A 22068-nucleotide genomic window follows, 5' to 3' on the forward strand; every position below is an offset into this window, starting at 1 on the left:
CCTTTTTTTGGGTAAAATAAGCCTGAAAAAGGACACATGTTAACAGAGGATTAACTTTTAAAAGTAATAGTTTATTGCATTTCATACATTTAATACATGATGTATAAATTCTATTTAAACAAAGGATTTTGGTCAGTGTTAACTTCTTCTTCTTAATCTTGACAGTGTCTTTAGGGCTGAGCGAGGTAGGAAAAAGTTAATTTCTTCTGATAAGGGAGCAATAATTTTTTTTTTAAAAGATTTAGGTGTTTTGTGGCTGTTATTTTGGGTGTGAGTACTTTATTTTTCTCTTTAAAAAAGTATCTTACATAGCATAGTTTCTCTTTTAACATTATGCTATAACCTAAAACTATATTTAACCCACTATTTAAGGAAATTAATACAGCATAACTTTCTAACATAACACATACAATATTCATTTTAATATTTGTGAAAAGCCCATCATAAAACACGCATTTTTCACACGGGGGACGACGGAACTCGTGTGTCCCAGCTCCTGGAATCCTCCTGTGCTCCCCAAGGCCTCCATGCCTATTTTTAAAGCTGTATTTTTAACACTCCTCAGGCCAGGAGGGGTGGGACGGGGCTGGATTTCACAGCACTCCAAACCACGCAGTGTTCAGGCTTCACTCCTCGTTTATCTCCGTTTTGCTTTCATTATTATTGTTATTATTAATTCAGCTTTTTCATTTATTACCTATAACAATTACTTGTGCTGCTAGTTCTCTGCAGATCGCTTCCCTGGCTGTTTGGGAACCCAAATTCCAGCCCGGTTTATTGCTTTATTAAGGCCAGAACGAGCCAGAAGGAGGCCAAAGGCGTCAAACCCCAAATCAGCAAAGTGCTGGAGGGATAAACCAGCTCCTGGGCAGGATGCCGAATTCCAGTCCAGCAGCTTTTTGGGGCTGGCAGCACCGATCGTGCCCAAACCGTGCCAGCAGGGGAGTGTGGCAACGGGGAGAGCACCGCTGTGCCCAGGCCTTGTCCCGGTCCCGCCGCGTGGCACCACAGACTACATTTCCCGTGGTGCCTCGCGGCGGGGCACACAGGGAGGCGGGCACAGCGCTGCTCGCGGTGCACGCCGGGAGTTGTAGTCCTGCGCGGCTGCAGCGCGGGCAGCGGGGCGCTGCCGGCAGCCATTACCGGGAGCGCGGAGCCGCCGCCGTCGCCTTTCCTCGCTCCGCGGCTCCGCTGCCGCACGGGGAGGGGCCGCCATGGCGGCGTAGCCTCGCCCCCGCCCGCCCCTTCTTCCCCGCTGCGGGCGCTGAAGGCGCGGCGGCGGTGCGGCCTAGCGCGGAGGGTGGATCCCCGGCCTCGCGTAGCGGCTGCTGCCCGCCAAGGGCCGCCCTCCCCGCGGCCATGTCCCTCGTGGCCTATGCCAGCAGCGAGGAGGACAGCGATGCCGAGGAGCCTGCGGGCGAGGAGGAGGAAGCCGCCGACTCTCCCCCATCCACAGCCGAGCAGCCCTCATCCCGAGGGCTTTTCGCCGCGCTGCCCCCGCCCAGAGCCCCCGCGGTACCCCCGGCGTTCCTCATGGGCCCCCCGCCCACCCTGAGCGGCTTGGGCAGCGCCCCGCCGGGCCAGGCCGGCGCCGAGAGCCCCCCAGAGCCGGCTGCCAGCGGGGACGGGGTCACAGAGTCCCCCCGGGCCAGGGGGCTCCTCCTGCCGCCCCCCAGGAACGCGGGCACCGCCGCCTCCCCCCTCAGCCCGCCCCCCGCTGCCTCCCCCGGGGCGGGTTTGGGCCTCCCCAAGCCAAAGAAGAGGACGGAGCCGGTGCGGATCGCGGCGCCCGAGCTGCACAAGGGGGATGTGAGTATGGAACGAACCCGAGCCCTTCCCTTCGGGGGTGAAACTTCCCCCCAGCGGGGCTCTTCCCTCGCTCTGTCACTCCGAGCTACCGGGATCTATTGTTGTGTCATCCACGGGCAGATTTGTCCTGGCTGCCTGCCCTAATGCTAAAGCGCTTAGCAGAATCAAACTGATATAGAAACCTTATTTATAATCATAATGCAGCCAAACCCAGATTATCTGCACCCTTCTTATTCCTGGAGTTTAAGAGTTGATGATGTGGAGCTGCAGGGCGTTGCAGTCCAAAATCATCTTTTGTTTCCTGTGCAGGTGATGGATTGTTCAGTCAGTTTATTGCTTATTTGTCTAAAGGCTTCGGGCGTCTTCCAAACTTTTTGGTGACCATTTCCCTCTAATTTTGTGGTTGGTTTTTGTTTGTTTGTTTGTTTGTTTGTTTTGTAATTACTGTGCCTTGCAGGCTTGTGAACCCAGACAGGGAGAGCAGGGAAAGACAGGTCCCTTTGCATCTGTTTTTTAAGTGGGGATCCCTGCTGATGAGGTTTCATCCTCTCCCCACTGCTCATTTCCTCTGGGACAGCACTGTCACAGAATCATGGAATGGTTTGGCTTGGAAGGGACCTTAATGCCGATCTTGTTCCACTCCCTTGCCATGGGCAGGGCACCTTCCACTATCCCAGGCTGCTCCAAACCCTGTCCAACCTGGCCTTGGACACTTCCAAGGATCCAGGGGCATCCACAGCTTCCCTGGGCACCCTGTGCCAGGGCCTCCTGGCACCTTCACAGAATAATTTTTTCCTAATATCTTATTTAAGCCATCACCTGGAGTGGTTTTTGGGTTGGAAAAGACCCTTAAAACTCATCCTGTTCACAGTGCCCACAGGCAGGGACAGCTTCCACCAGCCCAGGTTGGCCCAGCCTGTTGCCATGTGGAGGTGATGGTTGTGTCGCTGGTTTTGGTGTGACAGGACTGCCTGTGGCAGTGGGAAGAGCTGACCTGGGAGCTTGGGGTCATTTCCATGGGGACAGGTGGATTTATAGACAGTGTCCATGAATAGTGGCCTGGCAGCATTTGGGGGAGCCCAGGTGAAGGCAGTGCTGTGTCTGGGGGGGTGACAGAAAGAGAAGGAGAGGACACAGGTTCCCCATCCCTTCCTGCTCCCAGTAACCATCCCAGGCTGGCAAATCCCAGAGTTTTGGAGGCTCAGCCTTTGGGACAGAGGGGCGAGGGATATCCCAGTCCCTCCTTGCAGCAGTGTGCTGGGATTCCAGGCAGCTGGAATGTTTTGGAGGCTCAGCCTTTGGGACAGAGGGGCGAGGGATATCCCAGTTTTGGAGGCTCAGCCTTTGGGACAGAGGGGCGAGGGATATCCCAGTCCCTCCTTGCAGCAGTGTGCTGGGATTCCAGGCAGCTGGAATGAGCAGGGATCTGTTCCTGCCTCGGCCCTCTCTGTGCTCTGCTGTGACCACACAATCTGCAGGTTCTCACTGTTGAGCAGATGAATTTGGAAGGGACAAAAAGTACCTTAAAGTGGAGCTGGTGTGAGCAGTTCCCACTTGGGGTTCCTGGAGGTTCCTTGGGCTGTGGCTGACATCCTCAGTTGTTCCCTGTTTCTCCTTAAAACCCCTCCCATGGCTGTAGTTCACCCCCTGGAGATGCTCCAGTATCTCCTCTCTCCCCTACCAGCAGTGGGTTTACAATCACTCCCAACTCTCTTTATTTATGCACATTCCTTGTCTTTCCCTGGTTTATGATTTGGAGGCAAACTGGCACAAGCCCTCAATCCCTGCTGCCTCTTCCAAGTTCTCTGAGGAGCCATGAAATTATAAAGATACCTTTTCTGCTGCCAACCAGGCTTCCCACACAAGTTTTAACCACATATTTAGCAATTTCAGCATTATTTGGAACAATTCTCTGTATCCCTGCAGTGAATTTTGCATCCTTTGTGTGGTTTGTGCTTCCCCTCCAGTAACTCTGTTGTTGTTTGCCCCTGACCTGTAGCTGTGCACCTGCACTTCTTCCCTCCCTTTGGGTTTATTTTCCTGGGATTTATTAACATAACTTTTTTTAGTTTGCTGTCTCAAATTGTTCTGAGCTCTGGTTTTCTCTCTCAGTCAGATTCAGAGGAAGATGAACCAGCAAAGAAAAAAAATACTCTTCAGGTAAATAACAAGGGCACTTGGTTAAAAAATTTTCCTGGGAAAAAGTGTTTGATTCTTGGCCTTCCACTTGTGTAAATCAACCACTCTGATCACCTCATAGCTTTAGGGATATTCCTAAAATCCCATGGGTTTCCAAGTAATTTTTTTTGCCTCCCATGAAAAAAACATTGAAATAAATACATTTTTTACCTTTTTATTTCCCCCCAGGAATAAAACAAAAATATTGCCCTACCTTTACACCTTTCCTCAAACTCTCTGATTTTAAGAATTCCCACACTTTCTTTTGGGCACCTTCACCAATTTAAGTCTTGGCTAAAGAGGCATTAATTTGGGAATTGGGCAGATATTTGCAACATTCACATTTCCCTTCAAAACCCCTCTGGCTTTTTATGCAGTGCAGAGTGGCCAAGAGGTGAGAAGCCCACAAGAAGTGTTAGAATTGGGAGAGATAACTGTCAGGAAGTCATGAAAAGTGAATAATCTCCCTCTTTTCTTTCTGTGATCCATTTGTCCACTCTGATCACCTTGGGCAGATATTTGTAACATTTAACATATGCATAATGCTTAACATATTTGTAACATTTAACATATGCATAATGCTTAACATATTTGTAACATTTAACATATGCATAATGCATAACATGATGCAGTGCAGAGTGGCCAAGCAGTGAGAAACCCACAAGAAATGTTAGAATTGAGGAGGATAACTGTCAGGAAGTCATGAAAAGTCAATAATCTCCTTCTTTTCTTTATGGGATCCATTTGTCCACACTGATCACCCCCTTTTAGGGATATTCCTGAAATCCTGTGGGTTTTCAAGTCCTTTCTTTTGGGCACTCTCAGCAGTTTAAGTCTTGGTGAAAGAGGCATTAATTTGGGAATTGGGCAGATATTTTCAACATTTCCCTTCAAAACCCCTCTGGCTTTTTATGCAGTGCAGAGTGACCAAGAGGTGAGAAACCCACAAGAAGTGTTAGAATTGAGGGGGATAACTGTCAGGAAGTCATGAAAAGTCAATAATCTCCTTCTTTTCTTTCTGGGATCCATTTGTCCACACAGATCACCTCCCTTTAGGGATATTCCTGAAATCCTGTGGGTTTTCAAGTCCTTTCTTTTGGGCACTCTCAGCAGTTTAAGTCTTGGCTAAAGAGGCATTCATTTGGGAATTGGGCAGATATTTGCAACATTGACATTTCCCTTCAAAACCCCTCTGGCTTTTTATGCAGTGCAGAGTGACCAAGTGGCGAGAAACCCACAAGAAGTGTTAGAATTGAGGCGGATAACTGTCAGGAAGTCATGAAAAGTGAATAATCTCCCTCTTTTCTTTCTGTGATCCATTTGTCCTGCGTGGACATCACCAGGGACGCGGCGAAGGCTCCGGTTTGTCCGCTCTGCTCCCTCAGCCCAAAAACACGCCAGTGAAAGAGACCAATCGCTTGCTCCTGCCCTACGCCTTCTCCAGGAAAGCAGGAGAAAACTCCTCTGACTCCAAGCCTGCCAAGACCCCGAGCTCTTCCTCCAAACCCAAAGCCGTGCCCAAGCCGGCCGTGCCCACCACGCCGTCGCCGTCGGCCATCAAGGCGGCGGCCAAGAGCGCGGCGCTGCAGGTAACCAAGCAGATCACCCAGGAGGAGGAGGACAGCGACGAGGAGCTGCAGCCAGAGAACTACTTCTCCTTGTCCGACAGGAGCGAGCCTGGCACCGCTGGCACCGTGGGCACCGAGCCCTACCTGTACCCGGGCTCGGAGGAGCCTCCTCCCGGCACGGAGCCGCAGCCGCAGTTCCAGGACGCGGCTGCTAACGCCCCGCTGGAGTTCAAGACAGGAGTGGGCTCCAGTGGAGTTCAGCACAGCTGGGCACCCAAAGCCACTGAGGACTACGGCAGCCAGCCCTATGGGCAGTTCCCCCCTGCCTATGGAGAGCCTGGGGGCTACTACCAGGTGGGTTTGTTGGCCAGAGGGGAGAGGAGGGCTCTGAGCAGCTGCGTGAGTGAGTGGCTCCAGTTGGGTACTGGGTGCTGCTGCTGGGAGTGCAGCCTGTGTGAGGTGCCTGGGCAGGGAGTGCAGCCTGTGTGAGGTGCCTGGGACACAAGGCAGGGAATGCAGCCTGTGTGAGATGCCTGGGACACAAGGCAGGGAATGCAGCCTGTGTGAGGTGCCTGGGCAGGGAATGCAGCCTTTGTGAGCTGCTTGGGGCTCAGGGCAGGGAATGCAGCCTGTGTGAGGTATCTGGACAGGTAATCCAGCCTGTGTGAGCTGCTTGGGGCTCAGAGCAGGGAATGCAGCCTGTATGAGGTACCTGGGACATGGGGCAGGGAGTTCAGCCTGTGTGAGGTACCTGGGACACAGAGCAGGTAATCCAGGCTGTGTGAGGTATCAGGGACACAGGGCAGGGAATGCAGCCCTTGGGAGCTACCTGGGACATGGGGCAGGGAATGCAGCCTGTGTGAGGTGCCTGGGCAGGGAGTGCAGTCCTTGGGAGCTGCCTGGGACACAGAGCAAGTAATCCAGGCTGTGTGAGGTACCTGGGGCAGGTAATCCAGCCTGTGTGAGGTACCTGAGCAGGTAATCCAGGCTGTGTGAGGTACCTGGGACACAGGGCAGGGAATGCAGCCTGTGTGAGGTACCTGGGACACAGGGCAGGGAATGCAGCCTGTGTGAGATACCTGGGACACAGGGCAGGGAATGCAGCCTGTGTGAGATACCTGGGACACAGGGCAGGGAATGCAGCCTGTGTGAGGTACCTGGGACACAGGGCAGGTAATCCAGGCTATGTGAGGTACCTGGGACATGGGACAGGTAATCCAGCCTTTGTGAGCTGCTTGGGGCACAGGGCAGGTAATCCAGCCCAAGCTATCTGGGACAGGGAGCCACAGCACCACGCCCAAGGGCATTCCTACAGCATGAGAGCTGCAGATGTGCTTTGCCAGACAGATGTTTAACAGCTGCACTCCTGTGAAAATGCCCTGCATGTGAGGGTGCAGAGTCAGGGCTCACTGGAGCTGGTGTCTGAGCTCTGGTTGTTTCTAATAATTCTAACAAATAGAATTCTAATAAATAGAATTTTAATAAATAGAATTCCAATAAATAGAATCCCAGACTGCTTTGGGTTGGAAAGGACCTTAAAGCCCATCCAGTCCCAGGGTTCCAACCTTCCACTATCCCAGGTTGTTCCAAGCCCTGTCCAACCTGGCATTGAGCACTTCCAGGGATGGGCCAGCCCCAGCTACTCTGGGCAGCTTGTGCCAGGACCTCATTGCAAGGGAAGAATTCAGGGAAGAATTCCTTCCCAATATCCATCCCTGCCCTCTGGCAGTGGGAAGCCATTCCCCTTGTCCTGTCATTCCTTGTGAGAGGTCCCTCAGAGCATTTGTTGCTTTGTCCCTCTGATGGGCTCAGCCCACAGGGCAGTCTGTGCCTGGTGCCACTCCAGGATTGCTCTCGTGCCAAACTGGTTTCCATTTCCCTGTTTCCCTGCCAGGATTACTACAGCAGTGGGTACTACCCTGAGGTGGAACCAGCCCAGGCCTCACCACAGGAGACCAGCACCGACTCCTCCTTCATCGACGACGAAGCGGTTGGCACCTGATTTTCTGTCCCCAGATTCTGTGGAATTTGGCTTGGAGCTCTGCCAGAGCTCAGGAGCCTCTTGGCAGCCACTCTCCTGCCCTCCAGCACAGCCTGGGTTTCCAGGGCTTTGGGCTGGGTGGTTTTTCTGGGGGGGCCTGTGCTGTGTTGTGGGCACGTGTGGGCTCCTGCTCCAGCTGGGTCTGCAGCCCCATAAGCACAGAATAGAATCAATTGTTGAGGTTGGAAAAGGTCCCCAGGACCATCACCCAGCACTGCCAAGGCCACCACTAAACCACGTCCCCAAGTGCCACATCCCTGTGGCTTTTAAATCCTTCTGGAGGTGGGGACTTCACCACTGCAGCCTGTGCCAGGGCTGGACAACCCTTGGGGTGGAGGAATATTCCCTGTGTCCACCCTCATCTAACCCTGGCACTCCTTGAGGCCATTTTCTAGTGTCCTGTCCCTGTTCCCTGGGAGCAGAGCTCACTGGCTGTCCCCTCCTGTCAGGGACTTGTGCATGGCCAGATTGTCCCCCTGAGCCCCCTCAGCCTCCCCTGGTGCTCCAGCCCCTTCCCCAGCTTTGTTTGCTTCTCTGGACATGCTCCAGCTCCTCAATCTCTTTCTTGTCATGAGGGGCCCCAAACTGACCCTAGGATTGGAGATGCCAGCACAGGGGATGGGCACTGCATGGAAGCAGCAGCAAATGCTGCTTTCTGCATAGGAAAATGAAATTAAAACCTTCATGCTAAGTAGTTTTAGATATTCTGATGTCCAGCACACTGGAAATCTCCAAAAGATCAAAACCCCAGCTGAAAAACTGTTAGCTGTGCCTGGTGTCAGGTCAGTGCTGGGTGTAATTCCAACTCTTCTGTTCTGCCTTCAGTTCAAACGTCTGCAGGGCAAGAGGAATCGTGGGAGGGAGGAGATCAACTTTGTGGACATCAAAGGTGACGACCAGCTGAGCGGGGCCCAGCAGTGGCTGACCAAATCCTTGACAGAGGAGAAGACCATGAAGTCATTCAGCAAGGTGGGTGGAGGGTGAGGGCTGTGCCTGGAGCCTCTGCTCAGTGCCTAAATCCTGCTGGAGCTGTGCTGGGTGCTGGGCACTCAGCAGGGAGGGGAAATGATGACATGTGAGACCAGTGGAGTTCCTCAGAACACAGCATGTGGCTGGGGAGGGCCAGCCAGGAAGTGCTGCAGCCCCAGGAATCTGCAGTTTAATGGGGAACAAATGCTGCTTGGGATGGCTCTGTGCAGGCCCTGGTCTTGGTTTGCTGTCCAAGCACCTCTCCAGGCTGAACACTTCACCTCTTTCTGCTTTTCCAGAAAAAAGGAGATCAGCCCACAGGACAGCAGAGGAGAAAACACCAGATCACATACCTGATCCACCAGGTGAGTGACCTCCCTGTGGTGTGTGAACTGATCCAGCAGAACTGCAGGGCAACATAAGGCTGGGGTGCCAGGGGCTGTCCCTGAGAAGCCCCTGGTGAGACCCAGTGTGGCCAGAAGTGAGTCCTGGCTCTGAGGGGATCCCAGCCCTGAGATTTCAGCTTTGCTTTGCCCTTCCTGCACGTTCTGAGGCCCTGGGATCCTGTCCTGGATTCTGCCCCGGGCTTGGCTGCTGAGCCCATCCCCACGAGAAGCTGCTTTTCAGCATCAATGAAATGTCTGTGCATCCCAATTAATCCAGGCCTCTGTCAGGATGATTGTGCAAACCCCTGTCCCCACGAGAAGCTGCTTTTCAGCATCAATGAAATGCCTGTGCATTCCCAATTAATCCAGGCCTCTGTCAGGATGATTGTGCAAAGCCCTGTAACAGAGGCTTCTGGCTGAAGGGCTCCCTAATCCACATGAGGCAGGAATGCTGCTGAGTCACTGAAACACAGAGGCTTTAACAGCATCCTCTCCATCTCTGCAGGCCAAGGAGAGGGAGCTGGAACTGAAAAACACATGGTCTGAAAACAAGCTCAGCAGAAGGCAGACTCAAGCCAAGTATGGATTCTGACACATCTGTCCTGCTTTTTGGCTGCTGTGTCCGGTGTCTGCTGGGCTCCTGGAGATCAGCCAGGCCCCAGCATGGGGCTGGGAGGACACTGCACTCCCTGGCCTGGCAGGAAGAAGGGGCATTGCAAGCAGGTCCTGGAACTCCAGCTGTTAATCCTTCCCCTCCCTCCTTGTAAATGTGGAAGGTTCCCACCGGCCAAGGACGGTCCCGAGGCACCGCAGGGAACGTGCTGGGTGTGAGGCTGCAGCTCCTGGCCTGAGGGAACAGGCTGGGCCTCCTGACCCTTCAGCAGAGGCTCAATAAACTCCCAGTTCCCACTTTGCTCCTCTCTTGGACTTGCTGTGCATTGAGAATGTCATTTTCCTTTCTAAAACACGGTGAGTTCCAAGAGCAAGCCTGGCTTTGGAATTTTTATTTTGGTCCTTACCTTTAAGGTGTCCTCACAGCTGTTTGCTCGTGTCTGGGCTGCTCCAGCACTCCTCTCATGTCGATAATTTTGAATAATTTTGATATCCTGGTTTTTAATTGGGTGTTTTCTCTCTGGGCTCCACAGGCTGAGCCGTGCTGAGGGGACACCCTCGTGCAGCTCAGAGCCTGTGCCAGGGGAAGCACCACACATGGAGGGGAGGTTCTCCTGCCTGGCACACTCAGGGCTTTGGGTTCCCCTGAGCCACGTGTGCATGTACATTGTCCTTCCTTTTTCCTCCTCTTTCCTTCTCCCCCAGCCCAAGGCCTCCTGTCCTGCCCCAGGCTGTTCTCAGACTCATCAAAGTGAGTGTCCCTCGTGTGGCTGCCTGGGACTGAGCTCTGCACTTTCCTCTGGGCACACACAGAGGACAGCTGCCAACTGTAATTTTTTTTTTCCCCAGCTTGTTTGTATCAATTCTGTTTCAATTAAGTGTTGACTTTACCCTCCTGGCTGGGAAGAGGAGACTGCCCAGCCCTAATTTCTTCAAATCAAACCTTTTTTTTTATTTTATTTAAGGAATTCTCTCAAGGTGATGCGACTGCAAATCCTGTGCAGCTCTGCTGGCCCAATCCATGGATCCAAATCTGTGGCATCACTTTGTTGTTCACCAAAGCATGTGATGCTGAAGGGAGCAGAGAGCTGGCCTGGGTATTTAACTTATATTCCCACCAATCTGGGCTTTATTTGGCTCAAATGGCCAATATTTGTTATTCTGGTAAGAAGAACTCCCAAGAGGTGGTTTTTCTCCCATGGTATCTCTTAAAAACAGGCAAACCCCCATGACTGAAGTCTTTTCTTAGAACATTTTAAACTAATCTCATTTTTAGTTTAGCTCCCTGTATGTTTAGTATTTTGAAGAGCCTGTTTTGAGTATTTGAATGATCAGAATAAAGTTACTGTTGAGTAATTTATTCCTATCTTGTATGTACAGTGAAATCCTCCCAGAAGAGATTTGCTGAAGGAACATATTTCTAAATGAGCACACCCAGCCCTGTTTCCATCACCAGGGGCTCAGATCCTCATCCAGGTACCCTCTTGGCCTGGGGATTTTGCAGTGTGGGGGCTGGAACTGCCACGTTCCCCTTTCCATTTCTCATTGGGGTTATGGCTTGGGTTTAGCACCAAGGGAAGTTCCAAGGCCTTGTGTTCCACTTTCAGCCCTCTGAGAGCAACAAAATTCAGGTCTGTGAAAGGTCAGAAGTGAATTTGCCCAGAAATTAAACAGCTACAGTCCCCCAACCCTCCTTTCCCCTCCAAGCCATGGCTTTGGCCATCCTGGTTCCCCGCTCCTGTTGGGCTGGGAGCCTCACAGGACAGCCCTGGGACAGTGGTGTCATCCCAGATTTTGTGGCTGAGGAAGCAGGCAGGGCTTGGAGTGTTGGCTGTAGGCTGGGGAGGTTCGGTGTAGCATCACTGCAATTTCTGACCAATTTAATATCCCACTGCATGCACCAAGTGTGCCAAACCCATCCCTGTTTTTCCTGTAACCTGTAGCCTTTTTCCCAGTTTCTGACCAATTTAATATCCAACTGCCTCCACCAACTGTGCCAAACTCATCCCTGTTTTTCCTGTAACAGCCTTTTCCCCTCGTTTTATTACCAGAAGTCTCCTGGAATGTGTTCATGGGTAGGGTAAGGCTCCCCCTGTGCTGTCCAGCAGGGTTGGGAAGCTGGAGGAGCAGGCTGGCACTGCCAGCTGGGGCCAACAGCAGCCTTGGAGCTCCTCCCAGGGCCAAGGGCTTCCTGCAGTGAGGGGGAGGCTGAGGTTCCTCCTGCCTGGGAGCCAGGTGCTGTCCAGGTGGTTTAGGGGCAGTCCCCAGGCAGCTGCTCGTACACATTCTCAGCCGTGGGGTGCAGGTCCCTGGGTGTGCTCCTGCTGTACACGGGGTCATCCAGCTCCAGCTCAGGGCTCAGGACAACCTGGGGGATTCCCAGAGAGAGGGAATTGAGAGCCAGGAAACAGCACAGGGTTGGGTTTTCACCCTCCCAGCCCTTGGCTTTGGGACAGGGACCCAGTTTTTGTAAGGACCTGGAGTGACAGGACAAGGGGGAATGGTTTCCTGCTGCCAGGGATAGGGGGGATATTGGGAAGGAATTCTCAGTGCAGAGGGCAGGCTTAGGTGGGATATTGGGAAGGAATTCTTGCCAGTGCACAGGGCAGGGATAGGTGGGATATTGGGAAGGAATGGCCTCCCACTGCCTGAGATGGATGGGATATTGGGAAGGAATTTCTTCCCACTACCAGAGTTAGGTGGGATATTGGGGAGGAATTATTCCCACTACCAGGGATGGATGGGATATTGCAAAGGAATGGCTTCCCAGTGCCAGAGGGCAGGGTTAGGTGGGATATTGGGAAGGAATTCTTGCCAGTACACAGGGCAGGGATGGATGGGATATTGGGAAGGAATGGCCTCCCACTGCTTGAGATGGATGGGATATTGGGAAGGAATTTCTTCCCACTACCAGAGTTAGGTGGGATATTGGGGAGGAATTCCTTCCCACTGCCAGGGATGGATGGGATATTGCAAAGGAATGGCTTCCCAGTGCCAGAGGGCAGGGTTAGGTGGGATATTGGGGAGGAATTCTTCTCTGTGAGGGTGATGAGGCCCTGGCACAAGTTGCCCAGAAAAGCTGTGGTTGCCCCATCCCTGAGTGTTCCAGGCCAGGTTGGACAGGACTTGGAGCATCATGGAAGGTGTCCCTGCCCCTGGCAGGGGGTGAAATAGGATGGGTTTCTTTCCAACCCAAACCATTCCAGGTTCCCTGTGCTCCTGGTGTGGAGCAAACCCCGATCCCTCAGACTCCAGGACTCGTGTTGGGGCTGAGCTCTGGAGCCATCACCTGCCCTGGGGACCCACCCACCTGTGTGCCCGTGCTGGGAGCTCCTGTGTCCTCCCTGTCCGTGCTGGGAGCCGCCGAGTGCTGCCTCCTCCTGCAGTCCTGGCTGGAAACGCTGCGGAACAGCCGGCGGTGGGGCCGGCCTTTGGGGGGCAGCGTGGAGAAGGCGTTTTGGGGGGCTCTGGGGGGCCGGGCAGGCACATCCTGCCCAGCCAGGGCCACCTCGGAGTAGATGTTCTCCTCGGGGCTGCCACGGGGGCTCCAGCCGCGGGCCATGGCATAGAAGGGGATGGGCCCCTCAGGGGTGGGGGGTCCCCCTGGGGTGGGGGGTCCCCCTGGGATGGGCTCCTGGGGTTTGGTAGGGCTGGGGTCGATCTCCTCACGGGGATCAGCGTAGACGTGGAAGCACATGAGCTGCTGGTACTTGGCCTCGGGGGGCTCGGGGCGGGCGGGTTCCTTGTGCACCTGGGCATAGGGAGCCTCGGGGGCTGCCGCGCTGCTGGAGGGGCTCTGCAGCCCCCGAGCCGCGCCCCGGGAGCTGCTCTTGGCAGGGAGAGACGGCGGAGCCTGGGGGGAGATGGGACAGGGAAAGGTGAGGGTGGGAGTGGCTGTCACTGCATCCCTCCCATGCTGCCCTTGGGCAGTGCCTCCATCCCCCCTGGCACAGGTGAGGGTGGGAGTGAGTGTCACTGCATCCCCCTGCCCCATCCTGTCCTTGGGCAGTGCCTCCATCCCCCCTGGCACAGGTGAGGGTGGGAGTGAGTGTCACTGCATCCCTCCCATGCTGCCCTTGGGCAGTTCCTCCATCCCCCCTGGCACAGGTGAGGGTGGGAGTGGCTGTCACTGCATCCCCCTGCCCCATTCTGTCCTTGGGCAGTGCCTCCATCCTCCCTGGCACAGGTGAGGGTGGGAGTGGCTGTCACTGCATCCCTCCCCTCCCCTCCTGTCCTTGGGCAGTGCCTCCATCCCCCCTGGCACAGGTGAGGGTGGGAGTGGCTGTCACTGCATCCCCCTACCCCATTCTGTCCTTGGGCAGTGCCTCCATCCCCCTGGCACAGGTGAGGGTGGGAGTGGCTGTCACTGCATCCCTCCCATGCTGCCCTTGGGCAGTGCCTCCATCCTCCCTGGCACAGGTGAGGGTGGGAGTGGCTGTCACTGCATCCCCCTGCCCCATCCTGTCCTTGGGCAGTGCCTCCATCCTCCCTGGCACAGGTGAGGGTGGGAGTGGCTGTCACTGCATCCCTCCCCTCCTCTCCCATCCTGTTCTTGCGCAGTGCCTCCATCCCCCCTGCCTGTTTTTATCTCCCTGGCGCAGGTGAGGCTGGGATTGGGTGTCACTGCATCCCCCCTGCCCCATTACCTCAGCTCTGGGAGGCTCCGGGAGCTTGGCCGCTGCTTGGCTCGCTGGGGAATGAGCAGCATCGCCCCCACCCGGGGGCTGTGGCCGCCCTCGGGGCTCGTCCTTCTGCGGGGAGAGCAGAGAGCCGTCGGGATGGGTGTGTGCTCAGGGCACACCCAGCCGGCTGCTGGCTCCGTGCTCCTGCTCGCCAGGGTGGCTTCCAACCCCAGCTCTTGTGATGCTTGGATTTCCCTTGGGAAAATCCTCCGGATGGCTGCAGGTGTTGTGTTGTGATTTCAGGGTTTAGCTCAGAACCTTGGGTCCCTCCCCTGATAATTCCCTGCCAGGTGTGTCAGTCACCTCTCCTTTCCCCTCCCAGCACTGTCTGTCACTCCTGGCATTCCAGAAGGCATCGAGTGATTGGCAGACTCAAACCCTGGGGGGCATTGGGCCATCCAGGTGTCCTTTGTCCCTTTGTCCCTCCCCTCCTGTCCCTGCTTGGTGCCTCCCTACCCCTTCCCTGCCCCTCTCCCCGTGGTTCAAAGGAGCAGCAGCCACGGGCTCAGGGAGTTCTGTTGGAGCTGGTGCTGCATTCAGAGGCCTGAGGGCCAGAATAAAGCTCTGGATCCAAACCCTCCAGCAGAACCAACTCCTTTCCTTCACCATTGCCTCAAAGCTTCTCTGGCAGAGGGAAACCCCAGGAGCAGCCCCTGTTATGGGGGGAAGCTCCATCCCAGCACCACCAGAGCTCCTGCAGGCCTGGATTTGTCTCCAGTGCCCAGCTGCAGCACCCAGCCAGCCAAAAGTGTCTGTGGGGTGAAACACCACACACCCAGCAGCCAAAAGTGTCTCTGGGGTGAAACACCACACACCCAGCCGGCCAAAAGTGTCTGTGGGGTGAAACACCAAAGTGCCACTATTTGGTTCAGCAGCAAGGGCCAGACAAGCTCAGGCACATCCTGTCCAGCTATATTGGTAATATTCCAATATGCAGGAGCTCTTGGGGCTCTCGGGGGCTCTCAGGAGCTCTCAGGGCTCTTGGGGGCTCTCAGGGGCTCTTGGGGCTTTCAGGGGCTCTCAGGATCTCTCAGGCACTCTCAGGCACTCTCAGGGTCTCTCAGGCACTCTCAGGGGCTCTCAGGATCTCTCAGGCACTCTCAGGATCTCTCAGGATCTCTCAGGATCTCTCAGGATCTCTCAGGGTCTCTCAGGCACTCTCAGGGTCTCTCAGGGGCTCTCAGGCACTCTCAGGCACTCTCAGGCACTCTCAGGGTCTCTCAGGCACTCTCAGGCACTCCCAGGGTCTCTCAGGCACTCTCAGGATCTCTCAGGGTCTCTCAGGCACTCTCAGGGTCTCTCAGGGTCTCTCAGAGTCTCTCAGGCACTCTCAGGGTCTCCCAGGGTCTCTCAGGCACTCTCAGGATCTCTCAGGGTCTCTCAGGCACTCTCAGGGTCTCTCAGGCACTCTCAGGGTCTCTCAGGCACTCTCAGGGTCTCTCAGGGTCTCTCAGGGGCTCTTGGGGCTCCCAGGGTCTCTCAGGCACTCTCAGGGTCTCTCAGGTCTCTCAGGGCCCCCGGGGCTGGCACTCACCCGTGTGCAGGGCAGGGCCACGGTGAGGAACTCTCGGTACGGGGCCACCGGGGCCGTGCTGTGGTGCTGCAGCAGCTGGGCCAGCTCGGCGTGGGCGCTGCGCTCGCCCAGGATCACATAGCGCCCGTCCGGCTGCTGGTCCAGGACAAAGTGCCGGCAGCGATCCCTGCCCCTGGCCGGAGATGGCATGGCATGGCATGGCATGGCGTGGCACAGCATGGCACGGTATGCATGGCATTGCACAGAATGGCATGGCATGGTATACATGGCACAGCATGGGTACAGCTGCCAGGAGGGGAGAGAGCATGGCATGGCATGGCATGGCACAGAATGGCATGGCATGGCACGGCACAGCATGGCATGGCACAGCCGCTGGGAGGAGAGAGGGCATGGCATGGCATGGCATGGTATGGTATGGCACAGAATGGCATGGCATGGCATGGTATGGTATGGCACAGCATGCACAGCACAGCATAGCACGACACAGCACATCATGGCATGGCACAGCACGGAATGCACGGCATGGCATGGCACAGCATGGCACAGTATGCACAGCACGGCATGGCACGGCATGGCACGGCCAAGAGGGGCCTGAGCTGGCCGCCCCTCCTCAGCCAGGGCCGCAGCTTTGCTCACCTGTAGGACAGCACAGCATGGCACAGCATGGCACGGCATGGCATGGAATGGCATGGCACGGCATGGCACAGCATGGCACAGCATGGCATGGCACGGCATGGCACAGCATGGCATGGCACGGCACAGCATGGCACGGCACGGCATGGCACGGCATGGCATGGCACGGCATGGCATGGCACAGAATGGCACAGCAGCCAGGAGGGACCTGAGCTGGCCGCCCCTCCTCAGCCAGGCCATGTCTTTGCTCACCTGTAGGACAGCACGAAGCCCACGGTGCTCTCGCTGAAGCGCACCAGGAAGCAGCCCAGGGGCTGATCCTGCAGCAGCTCCTCTGCCTCCCTGCAGGAATGGATGACACCGAGCCGTCCGAGCTCATCCCCTCCCTGCGATGCAGGGCTGCAGCTCCCTGGCTGGGAGCCCAGGGAGGGGACACCGGGCTGAACCCACCCCCTGCTCCCCACCCTGCCCTCCCTGCCTCACCTGCGGCTGATGAAGCCGTGGAACCACGAGGGCAGCTCCCCCTCGGGCCCCAGCCTCTGTGCCTGCGTCTGCTCGAACCACAGCCTGGTGCGGGCCCGCAGCGCCACCCTCTCCTCATCCTCGGGCAGGGACTGGGCTGCCGGGGCTGGCCGGAAACCTGGGGGGACCTGAGGGGACGGGGACAGCACCGGGAGCTCAGGGGAGGACACACAGCAAAGGACGTTCAGCTGCCAGTGCAGCCCCAGAGGGCGTGGGAGCACTGGGAGGGTGAGCTGGGCTGTGCCCACCCTGGTGTCCCCGTGTCCCACCCTGCCGTGTCTGCTGTCCCCGTGTCCTACCCTGCCATGGCTGCTGTCCCCATGTCCCACCCTGCCATATCTGCTGTCCCCGTGTCCTACCCTGCCATGGCTGCTGTCCCCGTGTCCTACCCTGCTGTGTCTGCTGTCCCCATGTCCTACCCTGCCATATCTGCTGTCCCCGTGTCCTACCCTGCCATATCTGCTGTCCCCGTGTCCTACCCTGCTGTGTCTGCTGTCCCCATGTCCCACCCTGCCATGGCTGCTGTCCCCATGTCCTACCCTGCCATGGCTGCTGTCCCCATGTCCCACCCTGCCATGGCTGCTGTCCCCATGTCCCACCCTGCCATATCTGCTGTCCCCGTGTCCTACCCTGCCATATCTGCTGTCCCCGTGTCCTACCCTGCTGTGTCTGCTGGGCCATCCTGGGGGCTGCTCTGAAGCCCCCTGGGGCTGGCTGGGGGTGCTGCTGGGCGCTGCCTTGGCTCTGGCTGTGCTGTCCTCACCGAGGGGCTTGAAGGTGCTGAAGAGGGGTCGCTCGTCATCCATGGAGTGCCCTGTGCCAGGGAGAGGGGAGGAAAAGGCTCAGGGCAGGGGAGAGCACTGGGGGGCTCCAAGACACCCCCACAGGCCCTGCTGTCACCATCACCTTCACCTTGTGCTCCCCAAGATCAGGCTCAGCACCCTGATCCTCCCCAGGCTGTAAAATGGGGGGGGGGGACGGGGGACAGTGACTTTGGCACCCCAGAGGAGAAGGGGGGACACTGATGTAGGTGGGGAGGAGCTCAGCAGGGAGCATGTGAATCCTCCTGCCCCTCCGAAGGCCTCAGTGTGTCAGCTCAGCCCTGGGAAGGTGAGGGAGAGGCTGAGCAGCTCCTGAGGGACCTTGAGCTTGACCCTGAGCTGCCAACACCCAGCAAAACAACGTTAATGCCCAGCAGATGCTTGAGGGGGTGGAAGATGCTGGGGCTGCTTGGATCTGGGAGGCAAAGCTGAGTCAGAGGAGTGGGTCCAGGCTTGTTTGAGAGGAAGAGGGACCCAGCCACCTTTTCTGAGAGCGAGGGGACCCAGCCACCTTTTCAAGGGGATGCAGCAAAGGCACCCCAACTGCACCTTTAACCCACAGCAGTGCCCAGCCCAGCCCTGCACCCCTGCAGGCAGGGGAAAGTGAGGAAGCTGTTGACAAAGAGAAACAAAACACCCCAAACTGCACTAACCCAGCTCAGGGAGTGCTGGGAAGGAGAATCGGGGTCAGCTCCTGCCCAGGTCAGGCTGTTGGGGACAATGCCACTGTCCCCAGCTCGCTGTGCATCCCCCAGGGGTGCTGGCCAGGGCTGGGGGGCTCAGCCCTGCTCCCCCAGCTGCTTTGGAGGGGCAGCTGGGGGGGATTTGCTCCCTGGGGCAGGATGTGCCTCTGAAACCCTGCAGTGCTGAGGTGGGAACGAGTCAGATCAGCCCTGAAACGGGCTGGAGGTTTTGCTCTGTGAGACAGTTCCGGGCTGAACTTCCCCCTTTGGAGAGGATAAGATCTGGCTGGAAGGGCTGGCGTGGGCAGGGGACCACAATCCCTCTCTTTTCACCCCATTAATGTGCCTTTTGTCCTGCCTTTGGGCAGGGGGACGTCCCTGCACTGCCTGTCCAGCGTCCCCTGCTCAGGGTTCACTCCTTGGCCTTGCTGCAAACCCAACCCCAGCCCCCAAACCCAAGCCCAGCCCCCAGCCCAAGCTCCTACCTCTGCTCAGTGTCTGTGGCTGGTGATGCAGGGGCAGGGGATGAGCAGGGGACAGGCAGGAGATGGGCAGGACGGGCAGGGGGACAGGCAGGGGACAGGCAGGACGGGCAGGGGATGGACAGGACGGGCAGGGGATGGACAGGACAGGCAGGGGATGGGCAGGACAGGCAGGGGATGGGCAGGACGGGCAGGGGACAGGCAGGATGGGGAGGGGATGGGCAGGGGACAAGCAGGATGGGCAGGGGGACAGGAAGGGGACAGGCAGAGAATGAGCAGGAGGACGAGCAGGACAGGAAAGGAACAAGCAGGGGACAAGCAGGGGACAGGCAGGGGACAGGCAGGGGACAGGCAGGGGACAGGCAAGGGACAGGAAGGGAACAAGCAGGGGACTGGCAGGGGACAAGCAGGGGACAAACAGGGGACAGGCAGGGGACAGGCAGGGGACAAGCAGGGGACAAGCAGGGGACAAGCAGGGGACAAGCAGGGGACAGGCAGGGTGAGGCAGCCCCGCTGCCCTGCTCTGCTCTGCCTCTGCTGCCGGCCACAGGCAGGAAGCAGCGACCAAAGCTGCAAGAGGCTTCATGTGATGGGGAAACGTCACAGGAAGGTGGCATGGTGGCCCTGCGGTGACAGCCAGGTGACAGCGGCAGCCTCGGGACAGGCTGGGCTGTGGCGAGGAGAGCACTGAGGCCGGCTGGCCACCGGCACGTCCAAGCCTGCAAAGGTGTCATTGTCCCTCCTGTCCTGTCTGCATCCTGGCACCTGCCACTGATGGGCACAGGGAGAGCGGAGCTCGGAGGGGACAGCAAAGCTTGGTGGGGACAGCAGAGGGGACAGCAAAGATCAGTGGGGACAGCAGAGCTTGGTGGGGACAGCTGAGGGGACAGCAGAGATCAGTGGGGATAGCAGAGCTTGGTGGGGACAGCAGAGGGGACAACAAAGATCAGTGGGGACAGCAGAGGGGACAGCAAAGATCAGTGGGGACAGCAGAGCTTGGTGGGGACAGCAGAGGGGACAGCAAAGCTTGGTGGGGACAGCAGAGATCACTGGGGATAGCAGAGCTTGGTGGGGACAGCAGAGGGGACAGCAAAGATCAGTGGGGATAGCAGAGCTTGGTGGGGACAGCTGAGGGGACAGCAGAGATCAGTGGGGACAGCAGAGGGGACAGCAGAGATCATTTGGGATAGCAGAGCTTGGTGGGGACAGCAGAGATCAGGAGGGACAGCAGAGCAGGGAGGGGACAGCAGAGATCAGAGGGGACAGCAGAGCAGGCTCAGCAGGCCCAGGCTCACACCATGAGCCAGGATTCAATCCTTGCATGGTGCAATCCTGCACCATCCCCTTCCTCAGACTCCGGGTGCCAGAGCTGGGCTGTTCTGGGCCGTTCTGGGGCAGCAGCCGAGCTGCCAACGCTGTGGCTGTGCCACCATGTGTCCTCTGCCACTCTCGCCCCGGTGGTGCCAGGCTCCAGCTGGAGCAGGGCGAGGGCAGTGCCAGCCCCAGAGCAGTGCCAGCCCCAGGGCAGTGCCAGCCCCAGGGCAGTGCCAGCCCCTGCTGCATCCCATGGGTTGGGAATAGGGGCAGGGATTAGGGCAGGGTCTGGCATGGCACTGGGACAGGGATGGGGGGGTGTTGTTTGTTGGGGGTTTATTTATAAATTACAAATGGGATGGGACGGTTGAGGAGTTTGCTTTGAGCTGTTTTCTTTTTTGGTATTGGTCTCATTACATGGTTGTGATAATGGGAAGATGTCAGCAGTTTACATTTTTGGTAGTAGACAAAGAACTCAATGTTACAGCTCACTTTAAAAGTTTTTTGACCAATCACACAAAGCAGGAGCACATTGACAGCAGTTCTATCCAACCACCATAAGCACACGTACCTTTGGTTAAAACAATGCCTGCTTATTTCCAATACAATTCCTGCTTGTAAGCCTTGAGATACAATGCACAGAGCTCCATTATTAAGCTTCAACCTTCCTAATATCTCACTAAGAACTTCCTAATATCTCTCTAGATACACTTTTTCTGCAGCTTAGGGAGTTATTTTAAACAAGGATCAATACACAAACCATTGCTCTATTTGTCCTCACTTTCCATTTCTTGTATCATTTTTTGCTGACAAATTTTATGGTTATCACTTAGTTCTGCTGTTTCTGAGGCTGCCTTTTGCAACTTTCCCAAACCCCTCAGATTTTGAGGATTAAAATCCTTAAAATTTAGGATTCCCAAAGCTGAGCTGTGTGGTGACTCTGCAAACCCTGGGCTGGTGCCCAGTGCCCCCTGGCAGCCCTGGCTCCCTCCACCTACAGAAAGTCCCTCTGTTAAAAACAGGTCAGAAACTGTTGGAAAATACTTGAAAATTGCTAAGCATGTACTGTTAGTTTGGTTATTACATTGTAAAAGGGGTTAAAGGGGTAGTTATTAGAAATATGGCACTGCACGTATGGTGCACCACGAGCCAGCCTGGACAGAACTGTCACGGCCAATCAAGGCCTTAAACCTTCATGCACATGAAGGATCCAAACAGAAACCGATCCAAAGGGACAAAAAGCAGGATAAAAAAGGAATCTGACCCAGGGAAGCTGCGCTGCTCCACCTGCTCAAGAAAACCCAGCGCCGGTGCTGCAGCACCTTCCATGGGAACGCTCCTGCTCGCCCTTTTCTTTTTTATAATAAAAGCTGAAATCACTTCAGTCCGGGAGCTTGCTCTCGTGTTTATCACCTCCCCAAAACCTTCAGGGCCTCCCACGTTTCCCGTGGCTCCGCCAGGCTTCCTGTTTGCGATGCTCACCGGAATGGGGAAAGCACGGGGCGAGAGGGGACAGCGTCTGCCCCGGCTCATCCCGCCGTGTCCCGGCTGTTCCTCAGGGAGCTGAGGCTGCAGCCACCAGGAATTGTTCCTGAAAGGCTTTTTCTGGCTGCTCGGCACAGCCGGGGGTGTTTTCAAGAGGAACGCAAAGAGATCTCCTTGTCCCGAGGCGCTGTGGCCGGAGCCTGGCGCAGCTCCCGGGAATGCCGCGGCTCCGAGGAAGATCCTGGTACTGAGGAAGGTCCTGGTACTGAGGAAGATCCTGCACTGAGGAAGGTCCTGGTACTGAGGAAGATCCTGCACTGAGGAAGATCCTGGTACTGAGGAAGATCCT

General features: G+C 56.3%; 2 protein-coding genes across 2 annotated transcripts; one reads left to right on the plus strand and one right to left on the minus strand.

Annotated features, from left to right (window-relative positions):
* The first annotated feature begins 1150 nt into the window (after positions 1 to 1150).
* PRCC (proline rich mitotic checkpoint control factor) lies at positions 1151 to 10923 on the plus strand. The gene is made up of 7 exons (XM_036398098.2): positions 1151 to 1809; positions 3922 to 3969; positions 5331 to 5909; positions 7450 to 7545; positions 8422 to 8565; positions 8865 to 8930; positions 9457 to 10923. Exons 1-7 carry the CDS (start codon positions 1360 to 1362, stop codon positions 9541 to 9543), a joined length of 1470 nt encoding a protein of 489 aa, XP_036253991.1. The 5' UTR covers positions 1151 to 1359; the 3' UTR covers positions 9544 to 10923.
* Positions 10924 to 11507: 584 nt separating this feature from the next.
* SH2D2A (SH2 domain containing 2A) lies at positions 11508 to 17740 on the minus strand. Its single transcript, XM_036398111.1, has 8 exons — positions 17594 to 17740; positions 16896 to 17062; positions 16665 to 16754; positions 15780 to 15951; positions 14210 to 14314; positions 14113 to 14151; positions 12874 to 13425; positions 11508 to 11931 (listed from the first exon to the last, which is right to left on the minus strand). Exons 1-8 carry the CDS (start codon positions 17738 to 17740, stop codon positions 11815 to 11817), a joined length of 1389 nt encoding a protein of 462 aa, XP_036254004.1. The 3' UTR covers positions 11508 to 11814.
* Positions 17741 to 22068: the final 4328 nt, after the last annotated feature.

The sequence above is a fragment of the Molothrus ater genome, chromosome 29 (assembly GCF_012460135.2).
Source record: "Molothrus ater isolate BHLD 08-10-18 breed brown headed cowbird chromosome 29, BPBGC_Mater_1.1, whole genome shotgun sequence".
In the NCBI taxonomy this organism is placed as follows: domain Eukaryota; kingdom Metazoa; phylum Chordata; class Aves; order Passeriformes; family Icteridae; genus Molothrus; species Molothrus ater.